This window comes from Biomphalaria glabrata, chromosome 2 (genome assembly GCF_947242115.1).
Source record: "Biomphalaria glabrata chromosome 2, xgBioGlab47.1, whole genome shotgun sequence".
Taxonomy (NCBI): domain Eukaryota; kingdom Metazoa; phylum Mollusca; class Gastropoda; family Planorbidae; genus Biomphalaria; species Biomphalaria glabrata.
The window spans coordinates 28,362,644-28,382,841 of NC_074712.1; the positions used below are offsets into that span (position 1 = coordinate 28,362,644).

Consider the following 20,198-nt stretch of genomic DNA (forward strand, 5'->3'; position numbering starts at 1 on the left):
GGATTCCTCATTAGTTTAAGTACATGGTTAGTTTTTCAATGCTGAAAGTCATTAATGATCAAACTGAGCTCATGTTGTAAAAGGGAATTAACTTCCTTCATCTGAATATGATGATAGCCCTAACCACTTAACTGAATCAGTTATTCACATTATCATTCTAACTTTTATGCATGGTTTTCCACCATCTGTGTAAATCAGTGTTTATTGAGCTGGGGTAAATGTACACCACCAACTCATTCCCCCTTTTTTAATCGATATTCGAGGTAATATAGTGATTGTTTAAAATAAAAATAAAAATTTTTGTAAAGCCGCAACTTTGTTTTATAAATGTTATATAAATGTCACTGTAGAGATACTACCATAGATGAAGTGTGAAACTAATGTACACACACATTTTAACTAGCTAGATAAAACACCCCCCCCCCCTTTTTTTTTTTCTCTCTTTTGTCTCTGAAAAAAAAAAATCCCAAGGAATAGAGTAGGAGACATTGATTTGAAGAGAAATTGATTTCACATCGAATCGATTCATTTTCCCGTAGAGATTCTGCGTGCGTGTCAATGTGTCATTGGCAGTGTAACACCAGGACAGCCGTGGGCCATGGTAGCTCACATCTAGATCTACGTGCCTATCATCTTATATGTGTTCTTGTGCTAGAACTCTGTTAAAACAAAAACACGCCGTGATGTAGAATCTAGATGCTAGGATTTTAGATCTATAGCCTACATTTCGATTTACAAAATTTTTTTTAGAATCTAGATGTCTAGATCATTTCCGAAGTTCGTGATTTACAAAAGCTTGTATAATCTAGATTGATTCTAGATAGAAGATAGATGTCTAGAATAGTCCATAATCTAGAAAAGTCTAGATCTACATTTCGTGATTTTCAAAAAGAGTTTTTTTTATTCATTAGATCTTATGTATAGATTAATAGATTATTATAGAATCTAGATCTATAACCTACATTTCATGATTTACAAAAAAATGTAGGTCTAGATCTGTAACCTACATTTCGTGATTAACTAAAGATTGTATAGAAATTATAGAATCTAGATAGATCTAGATGTCTAAATCTGTCATTTAACTAGATCTATAAGAGGGGTTTTAAAACTATAGCAGTGTCCTTGTGTTTCGGAAGCAGCCGTGCTAGTAAGCTTTGATATTATCACGCGTGTGTGGGGGAGACAGGCGGTCACGTGTGTTTGAATACTTTGGCCTTCATTTGCTCTGCAACCAAAACACAATCGTGTTTTCTTGACATCTTCTTTCCTAATGTGTACATTGCTTGATCTCTCTCACACATTGTTTCTTGTATTAACATGAAGCCAAGATCTAGGTCTATAACTTACGATATTTATTGAGTTGTCTCCTTGTATCTTATGTCTAGCGACCACAGCTGTTTCTGTAATCAATGGCACCCTACAGTTATCCTGTGTTAAGGTCCGCTCACTCACGTTGTTGTGGTGACTGGGACTTGTGTGTAGCCTACTAGGTCAATTGCGTGGGGGGGGGGGGGGTAACATGTAGTGTCGTTTACGATACCTGATGAGCGTGTAGGCAACACTTATGAACGCGCACAAACGCTGAGACACACACACTTGCTACTGTTTAAAATGTAGTGCAGCAGAACTTTTATTTTTACACTAAATGTGGAAAAAACATAGTCAAAAAAACAACAACACCGTATTAATAAATTGACCCCATATTATTCTGCAAAGACTAAATAATAGAGTAATCTTATTTATATATTTAAAAGCATTTTCATTTGCATATCTCTCTGGATGGGGTGAGGGCTGGAGTCAACAGTGTGTCCAGATTTATGACAGATTCTTTCAGTTTCTTTTTTCCCTGCTGTGTACTTGATATCCCTGTGTGCACTTTATATGCATGTAGTGTTCAGTCAGTCTATGTAGTATATATTGCTACAATAAAGGACAAAGGACTATAGATCTGAGAAAACAGAACATTAGAGTGATTTGTTTCTAGCTTTATCCTAAACACAATGAAAATACATAGTGAAAAGGAGCTATCAATTGGCAGTTGATCAACTTACCTATCATAGGAAATGTTGCATGCACTTGCCAAGGTAAATAAGCACACATGTCTTATCCCACTATTGTGAGACTCTACTTTGAGCTTTGGGTACCATTCCAGTCATTGGTGCAGAAGTATTGGTTATCCAAAAGTGAGTAGCTCAGTAGAGATAGATAGGATAGTGAGCTATTGATTATGTAGTAGGGTTCAAGGCAAGGCCTTTTCATTTAGGATTGTAACTTGTTGCCTGTTACACTGGTTCAGTGTTTTTGTGTTGTTTTCTTTATACTTTAGGTTTTATTTCTTTCAGTCAGACTTTACAGTTCCTTTTTTTTTTTTTCTTCTGTTATTTAAAATTATTATTTGTATTTACTTTGATTTGCTTGTAAATAGATTATGAGTTTTGTACCCAGCCAAATCAATTATTTTCTTGATTTACTAATTAATGATTAAATAATCAGTGACAAATTTATTGTTTTAATTTAATGTTATACTCTTATTTAAAAACATTCATTCTTCCAGTATTTCTTTTAATTGGCATCTCTTTTATGTATGTACTAAATGAATGATGCACATATCTAGAATCATGTGTTATGTTGTAAGACTTATATTGGGTCCTAAGTGGAGTCTGATATTGATCAAACTTATGGGCAGATTCTGATGAGCAATCAGTGGAGTCTGTCAAAGAGGAAGAAATTGTGAAATCTACTAAGACCAGCCCTACAGATGCTTTCCCAACCTGGACAGAGAGGTCCTACCAACAAGTGTCCCAAACTTCCAAAGCACATGTCACATTTGCAGGTAGATAGGCTGCAGTGATTGCTTGGTGTTGTTTGGATCCTAATCTGATGTGTAGTGACTTTTGTTCAGCATGATTTTATTTACTACATTATCTTAGTGAACTTTTTTTTTGTTTGTTTTTATTTTCATTTTATTTTGGCTTATGTTGTTATGGATTGTATCATTATTTTTGTGAATATTATTTTGCATGTGTGCAGTCATTGTTTAGACATCATAAAATATGACCTCTCTCTCACAGCTCACAACACTGCTCTTACATATCCAGCAGTAGTAGTTTGTCTTCAGAGATTAGCTTTTTCATTCATTTTCATGATGTTTTGTTTTTTGTTTTTTTTTAATTATGTGCACATTTTGTTGTTTTATTTTGTTTTTTTTTTTAAAGAGGGGAGTGCGGTTTATAATTTGTTGAATGTATAGAAATTAAATTTTGGAATTTGAATGAAGAAATATTTGTTCCCACGTTATTTAAAATGAGCTCATTTTTAGCGGCCCCCGAAAGGGGAAAAGATGCTATTAGTTTTGTGTGAAATGTCTGTCCATCTGTCCTGTTTAGATCTCATAAACTAGAAAAGATACTGAAAATCCAACATCATGATATTTTAGTCCATTCAAAGTTCTGATGCAACAGCTACTTTTTTCTTTTCTAAAAGCGAAAAATCTAATTTTTTAAATCACTTATGCAAGCAGTTTTTTCATAAAAATACACCACTTTTACAACTATTCACTATTAATAGTAACAAACACTGGAGTCTCTTTAGTAGGGGAGATTTCCACTTACCATATTTTTAACACATTTATGCAAACAAAAAAATATATTTAGTATGCATAAAAGTTGGTCATAATTTAAAACAACAATTAATAAGTAATTTTTCATATTATCGCGTGAACTGCAGTGCTGTAGAACAAATACAGAACACTTAACTAAAGGAAAAATTATTTATTTTTTTTAAGAAATTTTTTTTTTCTTAAAGAAATTAGAGATTGACCATTTACAAAGCAATTAGATATTCATTATAAGACATCAGTTAGGCCAGGTTCACATTTAACTCCACATTCACTTTCACCTATCCTTCTGTTTGCTGGACCGCTCGGGCACCACACTAGATCTGTCAACCTTCTATCTCCATTCTTCTCTGTCATTTGTCTTTGATCGAATTTAATTCTGGTGTTCTTTCTGAAAATATTGATATCTGCCTATTTACTTGCCTGGGTGGACCACTTCGGGGGCCGATTTTGAGTTGTTGTTTCAACACAAACTGTCTTTGTAACCTTTTTTTTTTTTTTTTTTTTTTTTTTTAGTTTCATTAATTATGTTTTGTTTATTATGTCTGTGCACTTTAGTATTTTGTTTCACTTAGACATATAGCATGAAGTCTTCCTTAGCACATATTTTGTTCCTTAGGTGCACCATGACATTTTTTATATGTTGTTATTTTTTTATGAGATGATTCAGGGAACTTTGGGAAGATTTATATGATTTTAAAAAATCTCTATTTGGATCATATTGAGTGTATTTCAAAGAGAAGACTTTAGTTTATTCTAAACTTTCTGATCATCTGTGTTGAATGTCCTTCTGTGAGCATAAATTAAGTTTTAACTTTGTTCTCACATTCACAGGTATCTTTTGTAGTTTGAAAAGAAAACCAGTCTATTGCTTAGGTTAAATGTTACCTTGTAATTGTAGCAATAGTTCTGATAAAATCATTTACACAATAATTGCCAGTTTTGGTTCAGTTATAATTATAAAAACTGCTTTTCACTACAACTTTATAACCAATTAGTTCCAAACTCCACCTAGATTTTATTATTTTTTTTATCAATCAGAAATCCAATCTAATCCAACAAAACTTGAACTTTGCTCACCTCAGTGTGGAAATATTTATTTTATGGGACATACACACATTAAATGGTTACATTTTAGATATGCTCTTTTTATTCATCAAGATATGTTTTTGTTTCAAGTTTTGTGCTTGTGACTTTGTTTTGAAATAACCTGGTATTTTGATCTGGTGACCTTATGCATGTTGAAACCCCTCTTGTTTTCAGAGGTGAATGATGTAGAGGAAAGGTTTGATGCTGATGAGGAAGAGGTGCAGACACCTCCTCCTAGTCCCACAGAGAAACTTGACTCAGGTAGACATCTATAGTCTTGTGTATTTGTTAACAGATTATGTATCAGACTACAACTTCATGTTTTGTTTGTGAGATTCCTTTATAGAAATTGCTCTCAGTACTAGTTTGACTTCATTCTCTAATACGTTTTGTTACTCAACATTCTTTGACATTTTATTTGTTCATTCTTATATCTCATCTTGTATTCTACTAATTATGCACTAAGATGTAACTATTAGGTTTAACTAGTCATCAGTATGTTTTAGTTGTTTTTGTTTGTTTTTTTTCTCAAAGATGCAACCTAGGAAATAGTTTAGTTTTGTAGCTCCACATAATTTGATGAGTTCTCTCTTCCACTTTCTTTCATGTCACTTGACAAACATACAACATGGTTTGAACAGTTTGAACTTGGCTCTAATAGTTTTCAAAGCATTTTGAGTTGTGCTGTTTCAAAAGAAGTGTTTTTGTTACTTGTGCACATTACCTGCCTCTGAGTTTTTATTTTATTCTCATTATGTTTGAGCTTCTAACAATTTTTGATCTGAAACATTAATACAGTTTTAATTTCTAGTCTTGGAAGTATTGCCTTGAATCAGCGCTAATGCTTGAGACTGCTGAAAATTTAAAGAAAAAGAAGAAAAAAGAAATGTAGTGACCATAGATATTGAATCAACTTTTTAAGCACGTAGAATAAAAAAAATATGGTACTTATCTAAGTGTAATAACTTCACAATGACAGCCATATATCTCAGATGGATTTATTTCCCTTTTTCAACATCAAACAAAATTATCAATTACCACTTGTAATTAGCTATTTGATAATTTTTTTGTTTGCCTGATTCATATTGACAATAAATAATTGTGCAAAGTTTCAACATCATCTGAGAATGGGAAGTGGGAGAAATATGTTCAAAATTTGTATCAGACAGAGTGAGTTGATAAAAAGCCTTGTAACAAGAAATGTATAGGTAGCAAAATTAGATATTGAATCAACTTTTTAATTAAAGTAGGTATTAAGTTAACTTTAAAAAATAAAAAGTATATCAATCAGTATTTCAGTTTCCCATGTTTTGAACAGACAAGTTCAAATTCTGCTCACATTATTATTTCTCTTTAACTTATAATTTGCACATTTTTTTTTAAGTTTCATTTTAAGTTTTTCTGAAATGATTTGTTTGCTGCTGTTGCATTCTTCCCTCTCTGCCCCACTTAAATGTGAATGAAAGAAATTCTAGTTGTCACTTGTTGCTCAAAACTTGTTTCACTTCATCTCCTTGGCTGCTAAGAGGAGAAAAGTGAAGATGAGCTCCAACAAGAGGTGACGGAGATTGTGGAGACATACCGTGTCTCTGAGGATGGTCGCACATGGAAAACCATTAAGAAAACAACCATTATCACAGCGCAAGGAACAACTGAAACGGTTGAAGTTCTGAAAGGTACCGCACTTCAGTTGTAACTTGGCCTTCATGTGAACCACTGGCATTTCTGTTTTATTTCCTTTTTTATTTGCTTTCTAAAGTGATCTTTGCAAAAAAAATTTAAGAAGACTCACCATTTTATTTTTTATTTTGTACTGCTTTTTATTTATTTTATTTTCAGCTTTTTAAATTTGTTTTTTTTTATTTCATGGTTTATTTGTATTTATTTAAAATTGTAACCATGTCTATAAACCTGTTTATTACTGATGCTTTAAATATCCCAAACTAGTGTAAGATAATCTAGTAAATTAAAGTCCATAAGTCCAGTTCTCTATTCTAAAACATTCATATGTATTCACAAATAACAACATACATAATATACACATTTTAATACTTGAAAACTACTTTCAGCTTGTAATGATACATATAACTTGCCTGAGGTGGAATTTGAGTATTTTTGTTGTCTAGCTCCCTACTTTAAAAACAGCTTCCTTGTTGTGTAATGTTTGTAAATGATAGTCATTGTTAACTTATGTAACACCAATCTAATCGCTGACAGAACATTTATTTCGTTTATTTTGTTGTGTAAAGAAAACATTTAACACTTCCTATGATTGACATTTATATTATTGTTGGTCATTTTGTATTGACTTTCATTGACTGCTATGTTTCACATTTAATACAATATATTCTGGTATTTTAATTTTTGTTTTCTATCATAAAATTAGGTGGTTGCTACTTTTTTTTTTTTATTGATTAAGGATTGTTTTTTTAAATAAAATTTTATGTAAAAAAAAAAAAAATCAACAATTCTGCTAATTGAAAAATTAATTATCAGTTATAGTTACAACATCTCTTTTATTCATTTCACATTTTAATTATAAAGCACAATTAATTTGCAGACAAAACAAGTGAAAGATATCAATTATATTTTGAATAGTAACACCCTAACCATCATTTAATGAACTTTATTTTTAGTGACCAAAATAAGTGAACACAAAATATTAGTTTTACATTAAATTACATTATTGGGTATCAGCAATTATGGAATTTTTTTTCTTAGATAACAAAAAAAAAATGGATTTTTTTTTTCAGAAGAGCCTGTTACAGCAGCAGAGAGTAGCATAGCTGAAGCAGCAACTCGTTTAGAGTCTGAGGCAGCCAATCAGATTGATTCTGGTGTGTAGATGCAATATTCTTCTCATGTTTCTCACATTTGTCTGGTTCATGTCTATGCAATTTTGGCATGTGTATTTTTTTTAAAATCTTTTTATTTAACTTTTTTTTTCCATTTGCAATTTAAGTGTTTTTAGTATATTTAATTTTAAAAAAATTGGTACATTTTACTGTTTATTCGTGTAAAAGATATAGAATTATATTAAAAAAAACAAGCCCCTTTCTGATAAAAAATAATGTCAACAACTTTTCCCTATTTTAACATATCTAAGTTTAAAATAATTATAGGTTACATTGAATTAATGTAAAAATATAAAATTGTAGCAAAACATTTTGTGAGACTAGTGAATAGACTAGATGATCATTAGTCAAAAGATTCTATAACTCAAGCTAATAGTACTGTTTTTTCTTTATTCTAATTGTTTGTGATCTGTTGGTTGTGCTTCACTCACTCTGTTCTCTTCAAATATTTAGCTTGTAGTCCTAAACTGAATCAATTAGACAGAGTAATTAAGTCTAGCTACTGCAAAGCTGCATGGTTATTGAAGACAAGTTTATTCTGCCAGCTAAATGGCCATGTTCGTTTGATGTCAGAGTAGTTTTTTTTTCTTTTGATTTCAGAGTTGTTGTTTTTTAATGCATTGTTGTTTTGTACAGTCTGTATTGTTCTCTTACGTTTATCTGTTTCATGTTCATTTCTCCTAAATATCTTTATTTGTATTGAAATAACACTTTAGGTTTGTGAGCTTATAGAGAATTAACTAATTTATTCATATTCCTGTTTACTAATGCTATTTTTATCATTGATAGCTTAAATTATAAAAAAAAATAAAAGATAGGAGAGAGTGAGGGGGGGGGGGGGGGCAGCTGCTATGTAGCTGCATTTTTATTTTATATTCCTATCTGATTTTATTTTATCATGAGTTTGGCTTCTTTAACAGTTTCACATTGTTGTTTCTTTTTAGTTTCATGTTGTTTGTTTATTCCTTTCTCTATTTCCCAATTTATTTGAAACAGAATATTGGGTGTGAAACTACAACTTGAATCTGTTCTGTTAACATAAGCATACAAACCCTGATAGAAAAACACTTATTTCACACCTTCATCTCTATGAAGAATGTTTCAGTAACCCATTTTCTGTGCCATATCAAATTCTTTCTTAAACAGTTCAACGTCATAGTAGCACAAAAGTTAGCAATATATTTGTTTAAATTGGGGTCACATTCCTTGAGTAAGGATGAACAATTGGTCTCCAATGTTGTCTATTTCATGAAACCAACCATTCTTGTCCTTTGCTGCTCAAAGTAAAAGTACACACTAGGTTTTAGTTTTATAAAGTGTTTTCTAATTAGGATACCGGTATACAAATAGCTTTTTTTTTTTGTGTGTTCTTTTTGTTTTTAAATTCTAGTGTTTAGCTTAGTGCAGGCTTATTTGAACTAATCCAAGTTTCCCTTCTCACAAATGCACTAAATGACTGAACATTTACTTATATGAATGAAATAATAAAATGTCACAAATTATAAGTCCATCCTAGAGAGAGAAAAAAAAAAGGTTTGGGGGGGGGGGGGAATTAAATTTTATAAAAAAAATTAACAAGTGTTTATGTATATATACACAATAAATATTTATTATATGTAGGCTGAACCTATTTCTATATACATATAAGCTGCTTTAACAGTTCAGGTTATAAGTTTCAAATATCCAGTGCTTTCTCTGCAATGCTCTTTTCTTGGCTTTGAATAAGTGGGTAGAGCTTGTTAAAACTGAAATTGCTGCTTAAATATATTCACCTTAACCAATCATAGCACTAGCTGTAGATAGCAGAGTTTCAGATTTTTTTTTTGAAGATTTCAATTTGTATAGCTGTAAAAATCTTTTGTAATGAAATGTGTTTGTTTTTTTAAAAACTAAATTGTCATATCATAATCACTTAGTAAAATCTGCCATATTTTAACTTGTCTGCAACACACACTCATATTGTTATGCAAGTATTTCTTCTTAGAAGCATTTAGTATTTTTTATACCATAATGTTACTATACATACACACACTTAAATTTTTTCTGTAGTACTTATTGGTAGATTTTTTTTTTGCATTATGCTTTTTTTAGAGCAAGGAAGTCAATAAAAAAAAAGCCCTAAAAATGTTGCCAGTGTTGGTGTTTCTTTGTTAAATGTCAGAGTTATTTAATGTCCATAGTTCTTCAATTTGCTCAAAACAACACAACAGTTAGACCACATTCAGTTTGTCAGGCATGTTAGATAGTGCATTGCTGCATCCAACAGAGCATGCAATATTTTTTGGGTTTGTGAGTTTATTTGTTTTTAACTTGCTCTTCCACTAATCAATTGACAAAAACACAGCTTGGTGTTGAACTAGCAGAAACTATTGAAGCATCATGCTATCTATCCAAACAAATATTCTGATTGCATTGTGGGATCAAAATAAATGTAAAATATTTATGAATGACAAAAATAATATTTTGATTAATAACTTGTTTCTAATTTTCATCAACAAATTTATATGTATTATATATATATATATATATATATTTAATTCTTTGACAAAAATACCCATAATATTCAGAATTTTATATTCTGTGTTTCAAATATTTAACAAATTTTGACACTAACAAAAGCTAAAAAAAAATAAAAATTGTTAAACATTTTTAAAACATGAACATTTATCTGAATTTTGATGACTTGTCAATGTGTGCATCTTTGACTAGCATGAACTTTTGCATTTTGACTGTGCGGTACACAATTGTTTTCAGTTTGGCTTACTGGCCTTTTTTTTTCTTCTTGTTCAAAGCCTTGTGCAGTCAATGCAACCAATGATTACATAAAGGACTATTGATGAAAGTAGACACTGAATACAGACATTAGAATTGGTTTCTTTAATATTCAAATTCATAAGACATTACAGTGCATTGGCACCAACTTGAGTCTATAGTTTAACTAGCATAGCTGAATGTCATGTAGTGACATGCCACTAAAAAGAATTCACTGATGTCAAAATAGAAAGAGAAGAAAGGGTGATATTAAAAAATCTTAGGTTTTGTATGACTGCATAGACTAAGTTGAAGCTATCATCATTTGATTTGATTTTGTCTGTACTGTACTGACATTATTTCTTTGAGTTCATTGCTTGACTAATGTATATCAAAGAAGCTTCCCATTATTAACATAAAAACAATTGCTGCATTACTTGTATATTTTTTGTAGTTATAAAATTTCAATCACTGGCTTCCATTTTCCTTTCCAGTTCAAAAGCAAAAATTATTTGAGATTTCACTTGTTTTTCAAATGTTAGTTTGTGACTATTTATTTCTTTATCTATGTTACGATTCAGTTAGTCTACTCACTCCATAAATAGCCATAAGTCCTGTACACTTTTCAGAAGGCAAACATGTTAGTATTGGTCAGGTCAAAGTGCAACACGAGTTCATGTACTCTCGAGCTGAAATTGTCACAGATGAAGAGCCTACCCAGGAAAAAAAAGTCAGCCCTTCATTGCCAGGAGTGTATGGTGATATTGTCAGCCCTGTCTCAGAAGGTGGATCCTCCTACATCGATGAGCCCTCCCCTGTTCCGGAGCCGACACTGCCAGAAGATTTCAGAGCTGATGAGCTTGATTATGAGAAGATGGAGGATGACGATGAAAGGTCTGCCATAGATGATGGCGTCAAATGTGAAAGCGCTGAGGAGATGCCGGGTGATATTTCTTCAGAGCGTGACTTCTTTGAAACACCAGAACAATCTTTTGACAAATCAGACAAAGTGGCAAAAAACTCTTCCGTGGATGCCGAATACAAAGACAACTACGAGGATGAAGCTGATGAACAAGAGATTAGAGACAGCGAGGACGCCGGGCCAGACTACGAGCCTGATGAGTTCCAAGAATGTGATGCTTGTGGGTTTGAAGAAGGTGATAGAGATGAAGAGACAACGGCTGTAACCGAGGGTCAGGATGACTATGTGGATAGATTGGAAGAAACTTTAGAGTGTCGGAAGGTTATTATAGTGCAAGAGAGACCTGAAGTAATTGTTGATGAGGTTTCTATTCTGACTGTGGAGGCTGGAGATACTTATGTAGACAGGTCTGAAGAAACCCTCGAGTGCCAGAAGGTCACGGTGAAACGAGGTCAGACACCTGACAGACCTGTAGGTTTCCAAGTGGCCTACACCTCAAATAATGAGCTCATTGCTGCTGCCACTACACTTGTGGATGACCAGGAGAGTCTTGAAGGTACTTGACATATTAATCTCAAGTTCAATCTTTTATTTTTCTATTATTAGCCTTTGTACAAAGCCATTAGCATAACTGTTGTGTCTGTGTATTGCTTTATTATGTCTACATACATTATATCTCAGTCTGGGCTTTTGAGTGGTTTTATTTTGGCTTCTTTCTTTTTTGTTTTCCTTTGTATCAACATAAATGTATCAGCACATAATACCACCAGTCAATATCTGCTTCGACCTTTGTCAATAGCTATCAAGCACCAAGTCTATTATGTCAATGTCTTAGTAAGTTACGTAACTGACGCGTGTCTCAGTTCTGTCTCAACTAGACCTGAGCACATCAAAACTTTGTCACCAATGAGTATTGCTTTATTTTCTTATAATAAATGTATTTTTGTTCTTTAAGGCAATATTCTCTGTTAAATAGCAGCATTTTCAAATGATTACACTAACTCTAAAACACTAATATGTCATCTGTATTGTGTAGTCCAGTACCATCATTGTCATCTAGTCTAGATAGCAGACAACTACCTTATCAAACCAATGTTCTTGCATGTCGCTAAAACGAGAGAGTATGATATGTCATGAGCACACGGACACACTTGTAACAAAGAAAGCACTGGATATAGTATCATGAGTAATGAAGTGTGTGTTGAGCACATGGTCGTCTCATGTCTCTTGTGTTTCATTTTTTAGATGTTTTTTTAATGAAATATTAAATTTGTAGTTTTTTAAATTATTTAGCATAGCATATAAAGAAAATAGGCACAGGGGTCTCTTAAAATAAACTTGAGATTTTTAAACAATGAATTTTCTCTTTTTTTTTAGGTTTTTGTTTAAATATTTTATTGTAAGTGCGGGCAGTCTCTCTCTGCTGTTAGGTGGATGTGACCAGACCATGCAGTCAGGAATAGAAATGTGGTGCACTTAGGCTTGATTTGAATTTCATAATTTGATAATAATTAAAATAAATGCGCTGTGAATTTGTTTTTAATTTGCTAGTCCCGAAGTCTTCCAACTTTGTGTTGTTTTTTGTATGGCTCCTCCCTTCCTCCTGCACAGAAAGGGTGTTGCTAAAGATCTTGTGACATGATTGTTTGACGTTCTGCTTTGACATTATGGCCTGCAGGGGCAACTCTCGGCAGTAACCTCTTCGTGTGGGAGATGATCTCTAGCTCATTATCAAGTACTAGAGCATCTGACTGTTATTGCAGGCTAATTAGAAAGCTACCATTACTAAGGAAGACATCAATATCCAATTTGTTTTGAGTGGTTTCTTTTTTGTCATTGCCAATGATCTTGAGCTACTTGACTGCTGCTGGCTAGCCAGGTCTCGTGATAATTGAAATTTTGATCCGCTTCTTGTTTCCAGTTTTGAATCTATAGATCTATGAAATCCTGTGCATGCTTGCTTATCAGATGCCTTCTGTAGATCTCAATGTGCTTTGACAACAAACAAAAATAAAAGTTCGCCGTCAGCAATCTCTGCAGATCTCAATGCGCTTTAACAACAAACATAAATAAAAGTTCGCCGTCAGCAATCTTTGCAGATCTCAATGCGCTTTAACAACAAACATAAATAAAAGTTCGCCGTCAGCAATCTCTGCAGATCTCAATGCGCTTTAACAACAAACATAAATAAAAGTTCGCCGTCAGCAATCTTTGCAGATCTCAATGCGCTTTAACAACAAACATAAATAAAAGTTCGCCGTCAGCAATCTTTGCAGATCTCAATGCGCTTTAACAACAAACATAAATAAAAGTTCGCCGTCAGCAAAATTTGCAGATCTCAATGCGCTTTAACAACAAACATAAATAAAAGTTCGCCGTCAGCAATCTTTGCAGATCTCAATGCGCTTTAACAACAAACATAAATAAAAGTTCGCCGTCAGCAATCTCTGCAGATCTCAATGCGCTTTGAGAAGAAACAAAAAAAAAAAAAAAAGGGCGACTTCAAACACGTGAACAATTTCTACAGAATTCAAAATGCACACTCTCAATTAGATATTTCCAATTATTTAGCAAAGTCACTTTGATCTAAATCCTGTTCATGTAGTGTACATCCTAAGAGAGTGCCTATAATGATTGCAGATTAGGTGAGTTCAGTAGAAGTGCATTTAGTCCGACAATGTTTTAAGATCTATCAAATATTTTCTTGGCTTCCATTGTGAGACTGCTTCAAAGTATTTAAATCCAGATCTCTGTTTTTGTTGTTGTTGTTGTTGTTTTTTACTTAGAAACAAGCGTGTGTTGTTTGTATTTATAGGCCTATGTATGACAAAAAACAACAAAAAAACCTTTGATAATAATGCTTTATTATATAGAACCCTATTTAATGTAGTGATCTTTCTTTTCTCCTAAACGCGTCATTAATCATCTCTAGAACTGCTATTGTGACTACACTACCATTGTGTAGCTGACCTGATGCATTGGATTCATCTGCGCTATGTGACAAGCTCTGTACTAGCTTAGTATCTGGGCTGGGCACGTGTAGTGTGTATACACGGGGCGAGCTATGCAGCAGACGCTAGGCTTTGCTCACTAATATTGAATGTCTTGTAGCTTGAACAATCTGTTGGACGACTTTTAGTTGTAATCTAGACCTGATCTAGTAGTTTAGATTTGTGTATGTGTGTGTGTGTATTAAAGTAGTTTACCATAGATGGTAAGTTATAGCTAGACCAAGATCTCAAACATATGATAATCTTGACATACACAATTTATTGACACAGAAGACTTAGTTCTATCTTTTACTTAAAGCTTTGTTGAGACTTCGATCAGATCTAGTCTAGTTGAACAGGAGGAACACAAAGGACATCTTTTGGTCTGTTGCATCATTCGTTTATAAGTCTTGTAACATTTGAAGGACTCTACATGCCAACTTTATAATTAGACATCAACATGGGCTAATGGTGCTTAGCTTTTTCCAGACATATATAAAGAAGAGCCAGCAAGTTATATCTAGTAGGAATTAAGGAAATTCCTAGCATGGTTTAGGTCAAGTTATTAGCATGGTATTAGTGCTGGTCCTATGAGGTCTTCTGCTGTTAGCTTGTCTCAGCACAGTCTCTTGACATTTTTTTGTCTCTGTTCTGAAGTACAGGAAAGATTTTTTTTTAAATATCCAGTAATCCTAGTAACCAGCATTAATTTCTTTCCTACTTCATTCCAAAACCCTTGACTTTCACTTGTATTCCTTAATAACTTTTTGTTGACTTTTGATTGTCCGAGGACTTTCAGTGTTTTTGTCTGTCTTCTTTCAGTCTGTTTGAAACTTGACATTTGAATGAACATTTTCTTTTTTTTTTAATTCTCCCAACTGGACAGACATTACTGCCCACCAGCCCCATTCTGTAGGGTAGACATGAAGGACATCAAGCTTTTTGGGCTTGATTGCATCAGTCTCTCTCTCATGTTTGTCCTTGGCCTAGATTGTAACAGTGTCTCAAATAAAAGTGGTTTTGTTTTGGCCTTAATTGGTTTTATCTCTATTGGAGTATTGGTCATGGGCTTTCAGTTTATATTTTGGCCTTTAATGGTTTTATCTCTATTGGTCATGGATATTCAGTTTATATTTTGGCCTTTAATGATTTTATCTCTATTGGTTATGGATATTCAGTTTATATTTTGGCTTTTAATGGTTTTTATCTCTATTGGTCAGTTTATATTTTCCCCTTTAATGGTTTTTATCTCTATTGGTCATGGATATTCAGTTTATATTTTGGCCTTTAATTGTTTTTATCTCAATTGGTCAGTTTATATTTTGGCCTTTAATTGTTTTTATCTCAATTGGTCAGTTTATATTTTCCCCTTTAATGGTTTTTATCTGAATTGCTCATGGGCATTCATTTGAATGTTTTTGTCTTTACTTTCTAATATCTTTGCTGTTCATCTTGGACGTTTTTTGATTAGATAATTGCATTTAGTTTCTACTGATCCCTCAAATGTAGTATATCCATTAGTTCAAAATTTACTGTTGTTTTTTTTTTTTTTTCATTTTGGTTCTTATAATCAGTTTATTTCTACCTTAATCTTTTAGTCCTCTACGTTCATAGTTGATCCTAATTCATTTCATTGGTTGAAGTACATGGAGTCTTGCTTCTCAAATACATTGTAGAGTGTCTAGCTCTGTGTAAGGTTAGACAAGAAAGTGACCATCATTTTACATCTCATTTAGACAGTCATTTATGCTTTTGTTTGATGCTTTTTATTTATAAAGCTTTATCTCTAAAAGTTTATAGCAAGAATTATAATTTTCTTTTATTTGTGGATACTATTTTTAATACCCATAATTAATGATCCAAGTAGAACATTTATTTTAACATTTTAATATGCTTAAGTTTTATCCATTTTATTTTTGTGTTTGTGTATTCATATTTGTCAAATATTTTAAAGATTTCTAATAGTTAAAAAATCATATAGCTAAATGTGAATATTTTTAAGGTGCTCACCATTCTCCTACTTCTCATCTATATCTTATCCAAATATTCAGCATTCCAAAAAGTACATTCTTGTAAGACAGCTCAATTTGTTATTATTGCTGGAAATTCATTCATTTTAGTTCTCAGCCAGCAAAAAAAAAAAAAATTTACCAATCATTTATATAGAAAAGAAAAAAAAATCTTTTAAATGATTATTTAAAAGTTGTCTGAGCTTATTAATGGTGTCTGCTTAATTTTTGTTTTATTTGTATGCCCCCTTGTCCTTTTTGTTCCTTAACAGTTAGTGGTGATCATTACTCCCCTGGAGAGACGTACACTGAAGAAGTTAGGCCAGACGGTACTATTGTAAGGCATAGAAAAATACGAACCACTAAAGAGGGATCTTCAGTTGACATGGAGGAATTCTGTGAAGAAACACCAGCCAAAGAGGAAACAGAAGTGGAGGACCATGAAGAGATTATGGCCGATGGAACAGTTCACACCACACACACAGTTCGCAGGCACTCCTTCAAGAAAGTTAAAAAACATCTCAAATCTGTAGATGGAGATGAGAAAGAGGAGGAAATAACAGAAGTCATACCAGGCTCAGAGAAGAAAGAAATTATAGAAACATTTGATGAGCCTCCACGTATGGTGCACGAAGAGGAAGAAATGGATGAGATTCTAGACGATGGCACTAAAGTGCATAGAAAGATTATTTTAAATCGTATGGTGCACCGTATCCGAACACATCAAGAGTCGTTTGATTCAGATCATGGCAGACATGTAGAAGATTATGAGATTGATGAAATCATCCCTGGTACAGAGTCTGCTTTCCTTGCTGATCCTGATTCTGATTCATCTTCCAGTGAATATGATGAACACGAAGTTGAAAAAATTCAAGAAAAAACTGAAATTTTAGATGATGGCACTATTGTGAAAAGTAAATTGCTAACGACAGAGTCTACTCATAAGACTAGATCAAGAACTGGCTCTATAGATGAAACAGAGATTGAAAGAATAGTGGAAGAAGAGTCAATCACACCCAGCCCAAGACCTAGGTCTCCTGTGGATGCTGATCCTTATGATGTAACTGGGAAACAGCCTGTGAAGACTATTACTAAAACATCACATATTGAAGAGTCAGTGAAAGATGATGTCGTGGAACGTACTTTGGAAGTTGTGGAAGATATGATAGCTACAGGGGCATTGAAGTCATCGGAGGATTACTCGGATGCTACAGTTGCTGAATCCTTCAAAGCGCCCACAGTAGAAGTGCAGTATGAAGGGGATGGCAACCAGTACCAGGAAGGTAAACTAATTTCAATATTGAATGCATTTTAAATCATTTTGAAGTGCTAACATATCTAGTGCTGAAGATGCCAGTTTACAAAAGCCAAGTTTCATTAACAATAGTTTCATTCATAATAAACTTTTCCCCCTCTTTTTTTTTTCTTTTTTACTTTTATTTGTAGGTGATCATATTTATTTCTTTATTTTGTTTTCAAATTAGACTTCCCCCTGCCCCACCATATTAGAGAACATAGAGCTTACATTAGGAACTGTTGGATTTTTAGTTTTACTTCTTTATTGTAACAGCTTTGTTGTTTGGTTGGCAGTTTACTGTAGTAGAGCCACAATGAAAACATACTTAAATGTAAAGAGAGTGTTGTTTTCCAAGAATTTCTTACCTAAAGATGTTTTAGCATATGCTATGAACTTTGATGCTTAATTTAATTTAAAAATATTACAGAAACAAACAAAAAAATATTTTCATTGACTTAATAAAACAGAGACATGCAAGAGCATTCCTTTTTTATTTTAACCTGCATGGACTTAGCTTTTCAGTTTTGTTTTGATTTCTATGTTGACTCTTGGCTTCTTCTTTGATTTCATTATAATCTTCTTATCCTGAGAATACATACATTTTTTTACATACACTATTAACAATTGTAGCTTATTCATTATAACATATTTAATACTTATTTATTTTCATTTTTATTCAGAATTATAAGATACAAGTTTTTGTCCTTTTTACTTTGAGATGTTAAGTAGCTCTTTGTCTGTTCATTCGGAATCTTGTCATTCCTAAAAATCTCTGATACACACCATTTTATTCAAACTATTTTCTTATATTTGCCTTCTTGATGGTTATCATATGGCGTTAATGTCTAATTTTGTTGTTTTAGTTAAGAATTGAAGTTCTATTTCAAATGTCTGTTTAAATGCTTTCTTAAAGAATAATTGGTGGAATAATAATCAAAATTATAGTTAATAAATAAAGCAATCAAAAGTATATAGTTAATAAATGTTTAAATGCGTTCTTAAAAGAATAATTGGTGGAATAATAATCAAAATTATAGTTAATAAATAAAGCAATCAAAAGTATATAGTTAATAAATGTTTAAATGCGTTCTTAAAAGAATAATTGGTGGAATAATAATCAAAATTATAGTTAATAAATAAAGCAATAAAAAATTCTACATTTTCTTGTACATTTTTTTTTTTCATTTTTTTTTTATTTAAAAGTAAGGAAAAACATTTTTTTTTGTTTAACTAAAAATCTTTTTTTTTTTTTAAATTTTGTGTGCTAAAATTTTCTGCAGAGTGGCGAGAATTAGAAGACCCTGGTTTCACCAAACGTCAGGTCACCAAGGTCACTTATTATGCAAGTGACCTTGATACTTCAGGTGGGCTCTCCAACGCATGGGTCCAAGTTGACTTTCTTGTAGATTTGTTAACCTTGTAGTCGGCTGGTGTTCTCTCTATTGTTTTATTAACACCATTTCTAAGAGTTAACATTTACACACAGCTGTTGTATTGTTCTCTACATCTTTTTAGGATGGGATGTAGATTGAACAGTTATAGTTTTAACACTCTTTGCTTTACACATAGCTATGAAGTTGAGGTTCTCTTTTCTTTTCTTTGTAGAATATTTGCTTTCATTTTTAATGGCGTACAGTCATTCTAGATATTAGGAAAATAATACAGTCATTCTAGATATTAGGATTTTTTTTTTGTACCTTCAGGATTTTCTGAATGGTCTAAATTCTGGTGTTGGAAATTTGCTTTATTTTGTTCTCTAGAGATTTGTGTTTTCATAGCTTCCTTTTAACATTCACTAGTTATCTAAGTTTAATCTTGGGTTGTTTTTTTGTGACATACAGACATGAGTTTTCAGTTTAAAATAATGTGTGCATTCTTCATTTACTAACCAAAAACTGATATCAAATAACTGCTTTTTCTTAATAAATTCCATCAAATACATTTTTAAATAATTCACTAACATTAAAACCAACATTAATCTGTGCCTTTGTAAGATTCTTGTGTTCAAATCAATTTGCATGCTACTTTTTTTTTTTTGGTGTGGGCTTTATAACAGAAGTAATGCCAATGGATTGAATTTGACATCTTTAATAACTTAACTTAAATAACCATATGTACTAAGTAATGTTTGCCAAATCACTTTGATTTTAGACAGTAGGAGTTTAAAAAATGTGACTTTTACCAAAGTAATCATTTTGTTTTCTCCATTTTCAGGATAACATGACACTTTTTGTTTTCCTTATGTTATATTTTTATTTCTTGTGTCCAACTTATTTGAAAAGTTATATTTTATTTTTATTATCATGTTATTTTCTATTACGGAACAGCTTGATATGTGTTGGCTCCTGGATCTTCATTGGCCTAATGACTTTTGTTTGTTTACTCTAATATTAGCTTTCACAGGAAGTCAAGCCTTTCAGTCTGAAGGTACTGATTGGATACATTGTTCAGTGTTATTGATAGTGTGTGTGTGTTTTTTTTTTATCAAATGGATTACAAAAGGAAAGCCATTTCCTTCTTTAGATTGTCTATATGTTGTCATCATGTCTTGTATTGCTATGTTTTTTGCACATTTCATTTATTCACATTTGGGACAAAAGTTGATCTTAGTCATAGTTTGATTTAATGTAAACATGTTATACAGGAATAATTCATTTTTAATATTTGCA

The 20,198-nt window shown here is 32.3% G+C and overlaps 1 protein-coding gene across 50 annotated transcripts in view; it reads left to right on the forward strand.

Annotated features, from left to right (window-relative positions):
* LOC106059375 (titin-like) overlaps window positions 1-20,198 on the forward strand; it is a 177,498-nt gene that overhangs the window by 127,592 nt on the left and 29,708 nt on the right. For 35 of the 50 annotated variants that reach the window (XM_056019836.1, XM_056019811.1, XM_056019835.1 and 32 more), the window contains 7 exons: window positions 2,687-2,833; window positions 4,880-4,966; window positions 6,232-6,381; window positions 7,459-7,542; window positions 10,941-11,789; window positions 16,505-17,515; window positions 19,924-19,956. In XM_056019836.1, coding sequence (XP_055875811.1) covers window positions 2,687-2,833; window positions 4,880-4,966; window positions 6,232-6,381; window positions 7,459-7,542; window positions 10,941-11,789; window positions 16,505-17,515; window positions 19,924-19,956 — 2,361 coding nt within the window. The remainder of the gene's footprint in view (window positions 1-2,686; window positions 2,834-4,879; window positions 4,967-6,231; window positions 6,382-7,458; window positions 7,543-10,940; window positions 11,790-16,504; window positions 17,516-19,923; window positions 19,957-20,198) is intronic. The other 15 variants (XM_056019844.1, XM_056019845.1, XM_056019847.1 and 12 more) reach the window with 13 other exon arrangements.